This window comes from Haliotis asinina, chromosome 3 (genome assembly GCF_037392515.1).
Source record: "Haliotis asinina isolate JCU_RB_2024 chromosome 3, JCU_Hal_asi_v2, whole genome shotgun sequence".
NCBI classification, from domain to species: domain Eukaryota; kingdom Metazoa; phylum Mollusca; class Gastropoda; order Lepetellida; family Haliotidae; genus Haliotis; species Haliotis asinina.
The window spans coordinates 28,864,281-28,877,146 of NC_090282.1; the positions used below are offsets into that span (position 1 = coordinate 28,864,281).

Here is a 12,866-nt window from a genome sequence, read left to right on the forward strand (position 1 = left end):
TAGATACTGAAATCAGTTTCATGAAAAAATATCTGAATGATACGCACAATATACATGACAATACTGAAAGTGAAATCGGAATGGTATGGGCATTGTGTTTACTCTTGTTCAACCGACCTTCGCCCCAAAGAAATTGCCTAATATATGCAACAATGTTGACGTGTGACATTACTACCGATGACCGATTTCTTTCAAAATGGCGGCTTCGCTGACAAGGGTACACAGGATTTTGCGAGGACTTTTTCCTTTATTCAAGGATGTTTTGTACATAAATGTGAGATGTAAGTAATCAGAATTATTCTGTCTATCTGTGTATTGTTATATGTTTTTATCGTTTACATTGTAAATGACGGAAGAAGCCAGAAATGAGGATAAGTACCGTTGTCGTTCTGAGTGATTTTGCGTCTGTCATGGCGTCACGCTGCACTAAAAGTTTGACAGTTTCTTATGAATTATCAAATGATTGCATTGTATCTCTATTTAATTTGCTATTTCTTGCTACGATGCTGTTCCCTTGAGTATTCTAAGCGTATTGAGCCATTGTAAGCAATCATTACACGGCTGGGTGTTGGAAATTTTCCTAAAATGCTACGCAGTGTAAAATTGGATTTTTTTTTTTTACATTTCCAACAAGAGCTGTGTTTCGAGCACAGCGTTCGTTTTCATACCATGTATCTTTCGTTTCGTTTTATCAAGACAGTTGGTATTGGTGACAAAGACCATTTGTAATTTGATTCTAAGATGTGTGGGGAATGCAATGATGCATTTGTCACTGCCGAATATGAAACATACGTGACGTAACTGGCGTTTCAATACCGGCCTTCTCGAAACGTGATTTTGTAAACACTATTCAATATGGCGGAAAACGCACTTCAGCGTTCGTGTAAGTGTATTTTCGTAAACATCCCAACCGATTCTGGGTTCATCAGCGACGTTTCAGAATTATCATTACTGGTTACATGAAAACTTGATATCAGTGATCATTACTATAGTATTTTTGAAATTCAATACTCCCAGCAATTGTCTGATTTTCACATTTCAAAACATACAGCAAATAACGCTTTGAATCGCGATTTTGTATAGTGTGAAAAATGGCGACATTTACAATGAATCCTATTTTGAAAGGCAATTTTAAGCACTTTAGCTTGGTCTGAGATAATAGTGGATGGTATCACGAAAAAGGGAATTGTCTGCAGAATTCAAAACTGTGAAGTATATATATGTGTGTGGTATATTTAGAATTTTATTTGACTTCAAAGTGAGGGGTGAAGAGGAGGGACATATATGTCCCTGTGGCATCCAGGGGGTTAAGTTAAACTCTACTACATGGCAGCGTTCTGTCGATAATCAAGTTGTAATAATCCGGTGATCAACAGCATGAGATAGATCCATGCAAATGGGATGCAAATGACCTCACCGAGTATAACCAGTTGTGTTCTTTTTACTGCCATTTAAAAAAAAATGTGTATATTTTTAAGGACAAAAACTTTGAGCCTTTTGAATACTTTAATAGTAGGTGGTGCATGCTTGTTTATCTACCACACATTATTGTTTATCTACCACACATTAACACAACACACATTATTGAATTTTACCACAACAATTATTAGTAGTACCTCATGTTTGTAAAAATATACATACAAAGTACATTTTTGTCTAATAAGATTTAAAAAATTATTTTGTGATAATTTCAACTTTTCATTGTTTTACCCCAAAATAGGATTTGCATAACGTTTTTTTTACTTTTCTAACCCATTTATTGGTAGTACCTAGTGTTCTCTTTGAAAATATACATTAAAAGGTAAATTTATGTCTCAAAATGAGATTTTCAAAATTATTCAGTAGGACTTAGCATTTGATTTCAAGGGAGGACGTTATAGTGCTCATTAGTTATTTTTTACACATTCAAATTATTTCTGTTCCAATTTTTTGTAGGTTTTGTCACATTTTGACTGGACTGTAGCGAAATATTTTCAGAAGTTATAGAAATATGATTCAACTACAACAGAAACGAACAATTCAGTGTGAACATTATCATATCTGTTTCAGATGTTTATGTTGATCTCAAACCAAATGCAGGAAGGAAACCAGAGCCACATTATTGCCAGTGCAAGCGACCATCTGACCCGAATGAAAAGGGGTGTGGAGATGATTGCTTGAATAGGTACATTTCAGGACATGTTGTCACATGATTGCATTTATAAGGTTGCTCCCATATAGAGAGAGAAAGGAATCTCGGAGTATTGATGAACTGATAAATGTTTGCAAGATCAAATGTCTGAATCAGTGCGATTCTTTTTCAATGTCTTGTTACAGTTTGTCAAGTGCTTATGATCTTACTATCAATTTAGGCAACTTGGTGTCTTTTATATCATCTGTCTTGATCTGATAAACTTGTTATCTGTTTGACAGAATGGTGTTTACAGAGTGTAGCCCAAACAGCTGCCCTGGTGGGGAAAACTGTTCAAACCAGAGACTTCAGAGACATGAGTGGATACCAGGGTTGGAGAAGTTTGTTACTGAGGATAGGGGATATGGTGTCTGCACAACACAGGCAATACCAGCAGGTATGTTACCATGGAGAAATCACAAACATTAGGGTCATGAACTTATAGGAGTAATTACAAGCAGTGACCTTCTTTTCAGTTTTTGAAAGTGTTCTGAATGTATGATAGCTTTAGCTTTTGCTTCATATTAAAAATAATGTGCATTAATTGTCCTTTTTCTTATGATTTAAAAAATTCAATTAGACAAGTCTGTACTGTTGAATCATTTGGTTGGATTATGTATGAATGTATGAAGAGTACCAAAAATCAGGAAATAGCTTGTATTTCCAAATCCCGAGTAATAATATTTGTTTATTTTTGTCTGAGAGTTATACAAACCTGATGAGCTGGTCTTAGCATTGCTAAAAACAACAACCAACAAATGACAGGAATATCTCAATTTTGCTTTTCAGGAAGCTTCATTTTGGAATATTTGGGAGAGGTGGTCAGTGAGCAGGAGTTCCGTCGCAGGATGATGACAGAGTACTCTCAAGAGCGTCATCACTACTGTCTCAACCTTGACAGCGGTGCAGTTATTGATGGCTACAGGATGGGCAACATTGGAAGATACGTCAATCATAGCTGTGAACCCAACTGTGAAATGCAGAAGTGGTATGTTTTCTGTCTATTGTAGAGATGATTTGAAAATTTGTAGTTTAGGGTTTTCTTTTTAGACATTCTAGGAAAACATACAGAGATGTATTCTTTTGATTGAAGTTAAATGATAGTGTTACAAAAATAATGGAAACCACAAACAATATCTTTCTCCATAATGCAGGAACGTGAATGGTCTGTATAGAATGGCTTTGTTTGCCCTACGTGATATTGAAGAGGGAGAAGAGCTGGGCTATGACTACAACTTTCACTCCTTCAATGCTGAAACCCAGGTAGGTGATGAATGTACATAGGCCTTTTTATGTGGTGCACCTTTTCATATAGCATCTATCAGTTAAATGTACTGCTGAGATGAGTAGTAATATTTGACAAACAACATGTTTTTTTCTTTACAACAATAGCAACACAAGTTGCATCCTCGATATCTCCAAGGTGTATGTTCCAATGAATCTCCACAATACCCTGGATGCATCTATTCAATTTCAATTTCTCAGCGTATTCACCTGATTGGATAAAAAAAGCCAGCCAAGGGAGGTAATAATTTAGCTGTAGATAAGTCTCCACTACACCCTGGAGATATGATGCACAAGTTGAGGATGTGCTAAATTTCAGTGTTTCATTCTCAACATGATTAGAAATGTATTTTTGCCTCACATTAACTGGACGTGTGATTATACAACTGAATACTGTTCCAAGGGACATTGAGCCAACACTTGCTCACTAAAAACACACAAACATTAAGTACTAGAATTGATTGGATATACTCTTTTAGTATCGGCAAGGTATTGGTAAGGAGATTCACCATTACAGCCTTCATGATAAATATGAAATACAAACTTGATTCACAGGATATGTTTACATATGAAGTCCTGTTAAATTTTATTTGATCAACTCATTTCACTTGAGTGACGATATTCAGATGCATTATCAATCTTGTAGTCTTACGAATTTTTTTATGGAATATTGTTTCATATGATGACTGGATATGCCATGGCATGCATTTATTGTTTAAACATAACCAAAGTCAGATAAGTCATGTTCAAATTTTCAGCAAACTTGCAAATGTGGTGCAAAAACCTGTCGAGGTGTCATAGGAGGGAAAACCCAGCGAAATGGGCAGTACAAGGATAAACCCACTCCATCCAGGCCAGTTGGCAGACCACCAAAAGACAAGAGAAAATCGAAAAATAGGCTGAAAAAGTTAAAAGACAAGGTATGTGCAGGATAATACTTTAAAAGAAAGTTTTCCGTATTAAAGGTCACATGCAACGTAAAACACAACTTTGCAGATTCTGGTACCTTTCGGTATGCACTTACCGAAACAAGTCATAAAAAATGCCAATTCAACCTATAAAGTTGAAAAAAACGCGATGATAAAAAAGCCCGCGAAATCGGAGTTCAAACGTTTCAGTAAATTCCCCCCAGCGCTGGGGGGAAAACTGGTTTCAACAGCTGTGCTGCGCTGCGTCCATAACGCATGCGCAGTGAATAGGTTCGCGGAGCTTGAAACAGTATGCATGCCCAGCGTCTGAGGTCGTGAGCAGTAGTCTAATCTTGGTTGTGTACACAAACAAGACTAGTAAATAATCTACTCGTTACGTAAAAAAACTTGTTGATTGTAGTAAGCAGTCTCTGTCACAGAGAAAGCTCAGTGTCTGGTTTATTCACACCTACATGTCTGTCTGCCTGTCTGCCTGTTGCCTGTCTGCTATAGACAACATGCAGTACACAGCTTCAATCATTGACCACGTGCAATTTGAACTTACACCTATCAGACTATATGACATAAAGAAAATAAGTTGATTTATGACTCGTGCACCCGAGTCCCGTGTCTGCCACATTATGTAATTAGGCACGTGTGATACACATGACATGTTTTATGTCTGTGGGTTGCAAACAAACTACATTCATTTTTTTCGGATGACTGGATCTGACGGAAACTGGTGCAAAATCTTGTCAGTTTTAAGTACTGCTTTGTACTTGGACGAATGACAGATTCCAGCCACGCAGTAGTTTACCATCTCTACTGACATGAGTTTTGATTGGATCGAGCGCAAATTCAGAGAACATGTATTTTCCAAACCCAACATCTCTATATACATTTTTCCTGGATAACGACTTCTTTTAGTGTATATGATTTTGTTTGACAACAGTATATGAATGCATACTGAAACGACGCATCAAGTACACAAAAAGAAGTTGTTATCCATAAAGAATCTTACTTTCTTGTGACTGGCTATACTTCTAAAATGCCCATCAAACAGATGGACACACAATGAACACTCAGCATATCAGCAAATGAAACAGCCAATCGGAAGCCGTCGTTACACTTGAGTGCATATCCACCCGCTATGACTGGGTTCGGTCTCGCGAGGGCTTCGTTTCGGGGGAAGTAAGCCCAAGTACAAAATATTGCACTTTTGAATCGCGATTGTACGCTTATAATTGTGTTTATTTGCTTTTTTAAAAGCAGCAATGTAAATTATATGTCATGAATAAGTGATAAATGTGTTTTAATTATGTTTGATTTTTTGGTTGCATGTGACCTTTAAGATTGAGATGTGTCGTGTCTGTATGCATATGTATGAATGAGGTGCTGAACTTTTGCATTTTTTTATCTTGTTATTCCGTTATGCCAAATAGCCACTGGCCCACAAGCCCGACTAGGGTCATTTTGTAAATATATTGCTCTGACTTGTTAAGTTATAATGCACATTTAAATCATACAAGATTATGGCCTTATAAAAATGTCCATCATATTAGCAGCGTGATGGTGGAACCTGTATTGTGCCAACAATATTATGTTCCCATCTACTTTTGTAGTATTTTGCTTACGTTTCTACATTCATATTTAGGGCTAGTGAACTATTTTGTGGGCTAGTAACGTTCATGCATAGCTATCCCAACAAGCCAGCAAAATTTGGAAACAGTTTCACTCAATGTTTTTATATATCTAAATTATGTATATATCTACTGATTCCTTAGAAAGTACATTCAGCATTCATTTCTTGAATATATCTCAATGCATACAGTGGAAGCGTCCTAAGCGGCAGCTGTCCAATCCAGTCAGCATCGTCATAATATCTCAGTCCTGTCAGTGACTTGTGCATTTGTCATCATGTAGAAGCTCAGCAGTTCAGCAGCTTCCAATTCCAGATCTCAGTATGAAATGAACTGCCTTAGCATGTGTTCATATAGTAACCAGCACTCTCTAATCCATGTTTGGTGAGGAGTCTGACAGATGTGTATTGTCACCAATTAATCCTGTGTTAAATCTATATGGTTGCTGACAAAGACAATTTAATCTTAGTTCAGCATGGGTATACTTGTACATGTAACTAGTGAGTTGACATGTTTTACTGTGATACAATGTATATGAGAGAGACAAAACTGGTTCACATACAGTCGAAAGTGACTTTGGCACCTCTACAATCAAGAACTCCATACTGGATTATTTCCTCAGTTAAGATGAGTACTAGTTTATACAGCTGCCTCTGTATTTTCTTATAAAACCTTGCATATGTATCAAACACATGCTGAACTTGCCCTCTTTTCTCTTATAGCTGAAACCGAATCCTGACCCAAGTAGTGCTAATAGAATCATAAGCCAGACTGTGATAAAACCAATGTCCAACCGAGAAAGGTGCTTTGCTCGAAAGAAAAGTATTTTCTTGGTTAGGAACATTGATAAAGTTCGACAAATCAAACAGAAAATGCAGCAGCCTGAGAGAGAGAAAGATTCAGAGAGGGAAGGAGCAAGGGACTCAGGAGTCGTGAATTCAGGTGAATACCACATGGAAATCTTTCCCCTCCTTCTATACTGGCTTGAATAGGCGTGACCTATTTTCATGGTACTCTCCTATTTGCAGTATTTTCAAACAATTAGTGTAAGTAAATTGCATTATGCAAGATTCACCATTCATCATTAGTTTTAAAGAACATTCTTTGAGTATGAGTGCGAACCATTTCTTATATGTGAGTTCTTACCTGGCAGGATGGTTTTATTATTTTGATAATTATAGTTATGATAATAATCCCTCTCTGCTGCATGTGTCATCTTTTGCTGTAAAACATAATAATGTTCATAATAATTGTTGGTCAGGTAAGAAGTTTTATTTGATTCCTGAAGAATTTTCCCCAAGTACTTTTCAGACTTTATGCTATTTTCTTCAACAGATCTCTTCCTGACCCAGCTTAATGACCGATCTGTCAAAACCAGGTGAGTGTCTTTGTGTTTCTTAAGGGATGCACAGAATCAACTCTCTCTCTTTTGACATGTGAAATATTTGTTGGATAATATATGCTACTCCTGAAATCTCACGTTAAAGGAAAATGAGTTTTAAGGTTGACACAGGTTTTTCTGACACAGAGCTTTTGTAATCATTCATTGTTATTGTTTTTACAGACTAGTGGCAATGGCAGAGGAGAATCCAGAGCTGCAGAAGAGATACAAACTAGTCAAAGTCTTCACAAGGATATTTGATGTCATTGCATCATTCAAAGGTATTACATATTTATGTACCCATGGTCCCAGCAATCTGTTCTGGTTGTAAACTGCACTTTGTAAGTGTTCTTCAAAACTTGTATTTATGGTCTATTTCTATTCTGCAGATGAGGATGGCAACCTGATAGCAACCCCTCTAATGAACTTGCCTTCTCGGAAGAAAAGCCCTGACTACTACAAACTTATAGATGACCCTATTGACCTGCAGCTGATTGGGAAAAACATCAGCAAGGGGCACTATTCTGATATGGAATATTTGGAGAATGACATGAACAAGCTTTTCCGTAATGTTGAGGTAAGGTATAGTGACAGTGTGCAATTATATACATATTCCATCTAATTTTGCTTATCCAAACACTTGCATGTTTTCACATTCTGTTCTTGATAAGCCAATTTCCTGATATCAGAAACATGTTTACTGAAATTCCATGGAATGTAACACTATTGACACCACACTTGTATAATGAATGTTCATATGTTGTTGTTTTTTAATACCTGTCACTAATTATTATTTACTTCCTATAATTTTATTTTTTGTTTCTTTGTTTGTTTACCACTTAATAGTAATTCAAGCCTTAATCTACCTCTACCACATTGTAGCATAGCAAGTAAGAACCAATAGGTTGAGATGGGTTTTTTGTGTTAGATAAGTGGTGGTCCAGTTAATTGAAATAAATATGTTTGTGTCATTTAAGAAAATTTCCTGATTTAAAAGCAAAAATATGTATATACTTCCTTTAGTTTGCAAGTTTTACATGTTTAAAGGATGCCAAGTATGGTAGAAACATAAATTTCTATCTTAAAGATAAATTCAGTTCTGACTTAGAACAGGATTGTAATGTGCAAGAAATTTAACAGATAAAACCAGCCTTGTGAAAAGTACTGTTAATGCTGACAAGCACAAATTGTTTCTGTTCGGTTATGAGAAATTTGATTTAGGGGTCGTTCAGTCACTACGACCAGTGTTGGATACTTTGATGATTGATTGGTTGTAATGAACCAATCATGAGACTTTAACCAGTTCACAAAACTATTTTGGATTCAATATTTTAGTTACTGCTGATATCAGATAATTTTGAAGAGTTAGATTATTGCAATGTTTGGCAGAAAAATAACCACATGTCATTTGTTGCCAACTAAACCTTGTTAGGATTTAAGATGTATTGGTTGATATTCTTTCCACACCAATTTTGGGCAGTTGATACTGTTTACAAAGAGTGTCCCTTCATGATGTGTATTGTAGATGCATATTATTGAACTAGTCCCCACTTTATTTAACAGAACTACTGTGGTCGCAAGTCAGAAATGGGTAAAATTGTTGTGAAGCTGAGGAAAGTATTTTCACAAGCTAAGGCTGAAGAAACCTCCCAACTGGAGATCATCTTAGGTGAAGGCAGTGCTACGCCACCAGTACTTGAGGCTGAAGTTGTTGAAACACCTGGAGACAAGACCAGTGCTACTCCCTCAACCACAACAAGTAAGCATGCTGGTGTAGTGATAAACTGAGGATAGCATCACAATTTGTTGACACTGACAAAGTAAACTGTATTGAAATGTGATAATGATACAAATCAACCAAATAAGAACCATATGAAAGGTCACATGTCATAGAGTTGAAGTGACCTAATATTGTTTTATTTCGATCATATTGAACTAACTGACCATTCTACCATCATCATTTAATACATTAGGCATTATTTGTTAGGTAACTACTGTCATCGAGAGATCCTTTCAAGTGTTGTCGTTTCTGTTTGTAGAGACATTCAGCACACAACAGATATTGGAAAACCAAATGATTCAGTGATAAGGAGATGTAATGTCATTTTAAGGTTCAGGTTAATGTTTCGATTGAAGACGAACTTAAATCCATGCTTATTCTGATTATGTGGTGACTTATTAAGACTATCATTGCCTGTTGATAGAACCACCAGAGGATGAAGAAGAAGAAGAGGTGATCAGATGTATTTGCGGTATCTACAGAGATGAAGGCCTCATGATTATGTGTGAAACTTGTAATGTAAGTGTTAGCTTCTGCTTCATTGAAGCACATTTATTCACCCCATGCTTGTCTTAAGTCATTCATTCGTCTCTTTTCTCAGTCACAAGTATTTCATCTATAAACAGAAAATTGTACATCATTAATTATGATCACATCATTTTTTCTAAGTACTTTGTTGAAGGGATGTAACTCTTGATATTGCAGATTTGGCAGCACTGCGACTGTGTGGGAATATCTGGAGATGTGGAGCACTACACCTGTGAAATTTGTGACCCCAGGCCATATGATAAGGTAAGATAGGCGAAGCATCTGCTGTTATCTTCACATGTTATTGATAGCTCATCAGACCAAAAGTTTCTCTGCCCAGTGAAGATAAACGTCCCCAGCATTTCTCCCACCTGTTCGAAGACATGTTATTGCAAATTAGATCAATTCCAAGATTTTTTGGACCAAGTTCTTTCTGACTTAGTTTTTACAAATCATGTTAAACATAGGCAAGCGACTGACACAAATACTGTTTGTGTAGAAAGGTTCTCCTGGTGAGAGCTTGCTCATTGATGATGTTTCACTGTATTTAAATCTGTAAAGGTAAATCCTTACAGTTTTCTAGAAACAACACAGTGTGGTATTTAACTTTAGTTTGGTATTGCAAAGGGTTTGTTTTTAACTGTATTGACCTTTGCAGGAAATAAAGCTTGTGCCTCAGCCCCCAGATGCCACCCCTGGTTGCATGTACTACATGACTCTAATGAAGGATGACATGCAGATAGCTATTGGGGAGTGTGTGTACCTGAACAGAGACTACAAGCGAGGAGAAGGAGCCCCAGTCAGATCATCATCCAGACTACTGTCAAACATCAGTCCTGACAAACTAGAGATCTTCAGAATAGAACAGCTGTGGATCGATGAAAAGTAAGATCTGCTTGTGGTTGAAACGTAAAACTGATACCAGAATCTTTTTATCCTCCTCAACGCATTTTGCATGGGATATTAAAATGCACCCTGTCCGTCCTTGCTGATTTATTTGTTTTGGAGGAGAACTCTAAACTGTTCAATATTTCTTCACGAAACTTGACACATAGATTGGTCTAGTGGTGTACTAGTGCCTTTTGACAGTTTTGGAATTCTGAATAAACTATTTTAGTTTCCATGGCAACAAGTTTGACTTTGGCTGAAATTGGAGGTAATGCAGGGGATATTGATGACTGTGTCTTCTTGTTTTTTTTTTTGTTTTTTTTTGTTTTTTTTTGTTTTTTTTAAATAATGTTAGCATGTATTTTGCCCTCTTCTCATATGAATGAACTCAAGTATCGTGAGATATTATGGCAAGATAATGACAAGTAATGTTATTTATCTGTTTTCATTATAGTGGTGAGAGATACATCCTTGGCCATGCTTACCTGAGACCAAATGAAACCTATCATGAACCTACAAGGAAATTCTTCCACAACGAGGTCAGTACAGAGGTTGATGCTTTTGCTAATAATAGGTACTGTCACTATTGGTTGTTAACTCTTTGGAATGTGAGACTTGCCATGAAATGTAGTTCACAATGTTCTTTGTCTCGCAGGTGTTCAAATACCCTACATTGGAAATAGTGCCTTTGGAGGCTATAGCAGGACTCTGCTGTGTGATGGACCTGAACACTTACTGTAAAGGCCGCCCCAAAGGATACCGCTCCCAGGACATATATGTGTGTGAATACAGAGTGGACAAGACAGCTCATCTCTTCCATAAGCTGTCCAAACCAAGGTATAACAGTCTAATCACACTTTCATGTGTCATTGTACCTTCCATGTGTGATACCATTGATGCATCACCATACCTTTTCATGCGTCATCATACCTTTCATGTGTCTCCATACGTTTCACATGTCGTCATAACTTTCATTCTTTAACAAATCATTAAGTACAGCAAATTTTAATTTGCCAGTGTAGCTGTTGTGATCTGTTAAAGTGTTCGCATTGCACTACATAAGACAATATCTTTGAACACAATGTTGACACCCATTTCACTTCATGTCAGCTGTTCTGACTGTCAAAGTTACGCTGAACCAAGATTGATTAGTGGTCTGCAGAGTGGTAGTAGGAGACTAAACTGGAAATACCTTTAGTGAAACTAAGCATACATTCCATTAAATTATACCTTGAGCTAATTGAGTTCTAGTTTTCAGGACTCTATGTGTATTTCATTTAGTGTGAAATAAGTACATGTGATTTAACCTGTGCTGATAGATACAAATGTTTGTTTCAGGTTTGGTATCAATACCAAATCCTACTGCTTTGACAGATACCCACAGAAGTTGGTGCCAAAGAGAACCTATTCGGTAAGTTGCTTACATTATCATTTTGTTTCTTATTCAAGTGTAATGTATGGTGTGCTCAACATAAATGTAGTTGTAATATGTCATAGAGATCCATTGTCATTTATATGTCTGTCCAGATATTTTCGGCAAATGTATTCTGCATAATGCCTTCATCAATTCAAAATGGTTACTGTTGATGAAATATTGAAATAAAGCTTATATTCGTATCTTGATTGGTATCTAGGTTGCATGCATTTTGTAACTTATTGGAGTGGCATATTTTTGAAGTTGAAGAATAAGATATGAACAAGCTTTATGGATTAACAACTTTTTTATTCAGATGAAGCATCGTTTCGATACAGATTCTTGTCATACCTTGTCATTGTGCATCCCAATTAATCTCCTTAAGAATCTGTTGAAATGTCTCTTCATCTGAACAAGGAAGTTGTTCATCCATAAAATAAAGCTTGTCTATATATGACTATATCAGAAGTTAATTTGTGTGAAATAAGTGACAGGTTGTAGGTCCCCAGTCACTGAAATCTATTTCATGTCTTATAATTCTGCTCATAGCAATATATGACCGTGTTATTGCAGCCACATGAAGTGCCAGAACAGTACAAGCGCCGGGGGCCTGGGGAGAGACAACATGGGAGTGGGACAAGCTCCATCAAGTCAGACTCGGGATCAGGGCAAGGGAAGAAGGGTGAAGGAGAGAGGGGGCGTCCCAGCAAGAATGAAGGTGGGGACAAGGGAGACAATCAGGAGAAGCAGAAGAAGCAAAAGGATCGTGATTCTGATGCTGAGTCTGAGGAGGACCTACCACTGGCAAGGGTCAAGGAATTAAAGGTAAATGTTTTAACCTTTATTCATTACATGTAACTGTAAATGATAAAT

General features: G+C 36.8%; 1 protein-coding gene across 1 annotated transcript in view; it reads left to right on the top strand.

Annotated features, from left to right (window-relative positions):
• LOC137277783 (histone-lysine N-methyltransferase ASH1L-like) overlaps positions 1–12,866 on the top strand; it is a 50,237-nt gene that overhangs the window by 33,229 nt on the left and 4,142 nt on the right. The window contains exons 8-24 of the mRNA XM_067809711.1: positions 2,050–2,164; positions 2,413–2,567; positions 2,960–3,158; positions 3,325–3,433; positions 4,213–4,374; positions 6,725–6,944; positions 7,338–7,380; positions 7,567–7,664; positions 7,773–7,960; positions 8,947–9,142; positions 9,588–9,682; positions 9,869–9,955; positions 10,350–10,576; positions 11,034–11,118; positions 11,235–11,416; positions 11,918–11,990; positions 12,567–12,818. Coding sequence (XP_067665812.1) covers positions 2,050–2,164; positions 2,413–2,567; positions 2,960–3,158; positions 3,325–3,433; positions 4,213–4,374; positions 6,725–6,944; positions 7,338–7,380; positions 7,567–7,664; positions 7,773–7,960; positions 8,947–9,142; positions 9,588–9,682; positions 9,869–9,955; positions 10,350–10,576; positions 11,034–11,118; positions 11,235–11,416; positions 11,918–11,990; positions 12,567–12,818 — 2,486 coding nt within the window. The remainder of the gene's footprint in view (positions 1–2,049; positions 2,165–2,412; positions 2,568–2,959; positions 3,159–3,324; positions 3,434–4,212; positions 4,375–6,724; positions 6,945–7,337; positions 7,381–7,566; positions 7,665–7,772; positions 7,961–8,946; positions 9,143–9,587; positions 9,683–9,868; positions 9,956–10,349; positions 10,577–11,033; positions 11,119–11,234; positions 11,417–11,917; positions 11,991–12,566; positions 12,819–12,866) is intronic.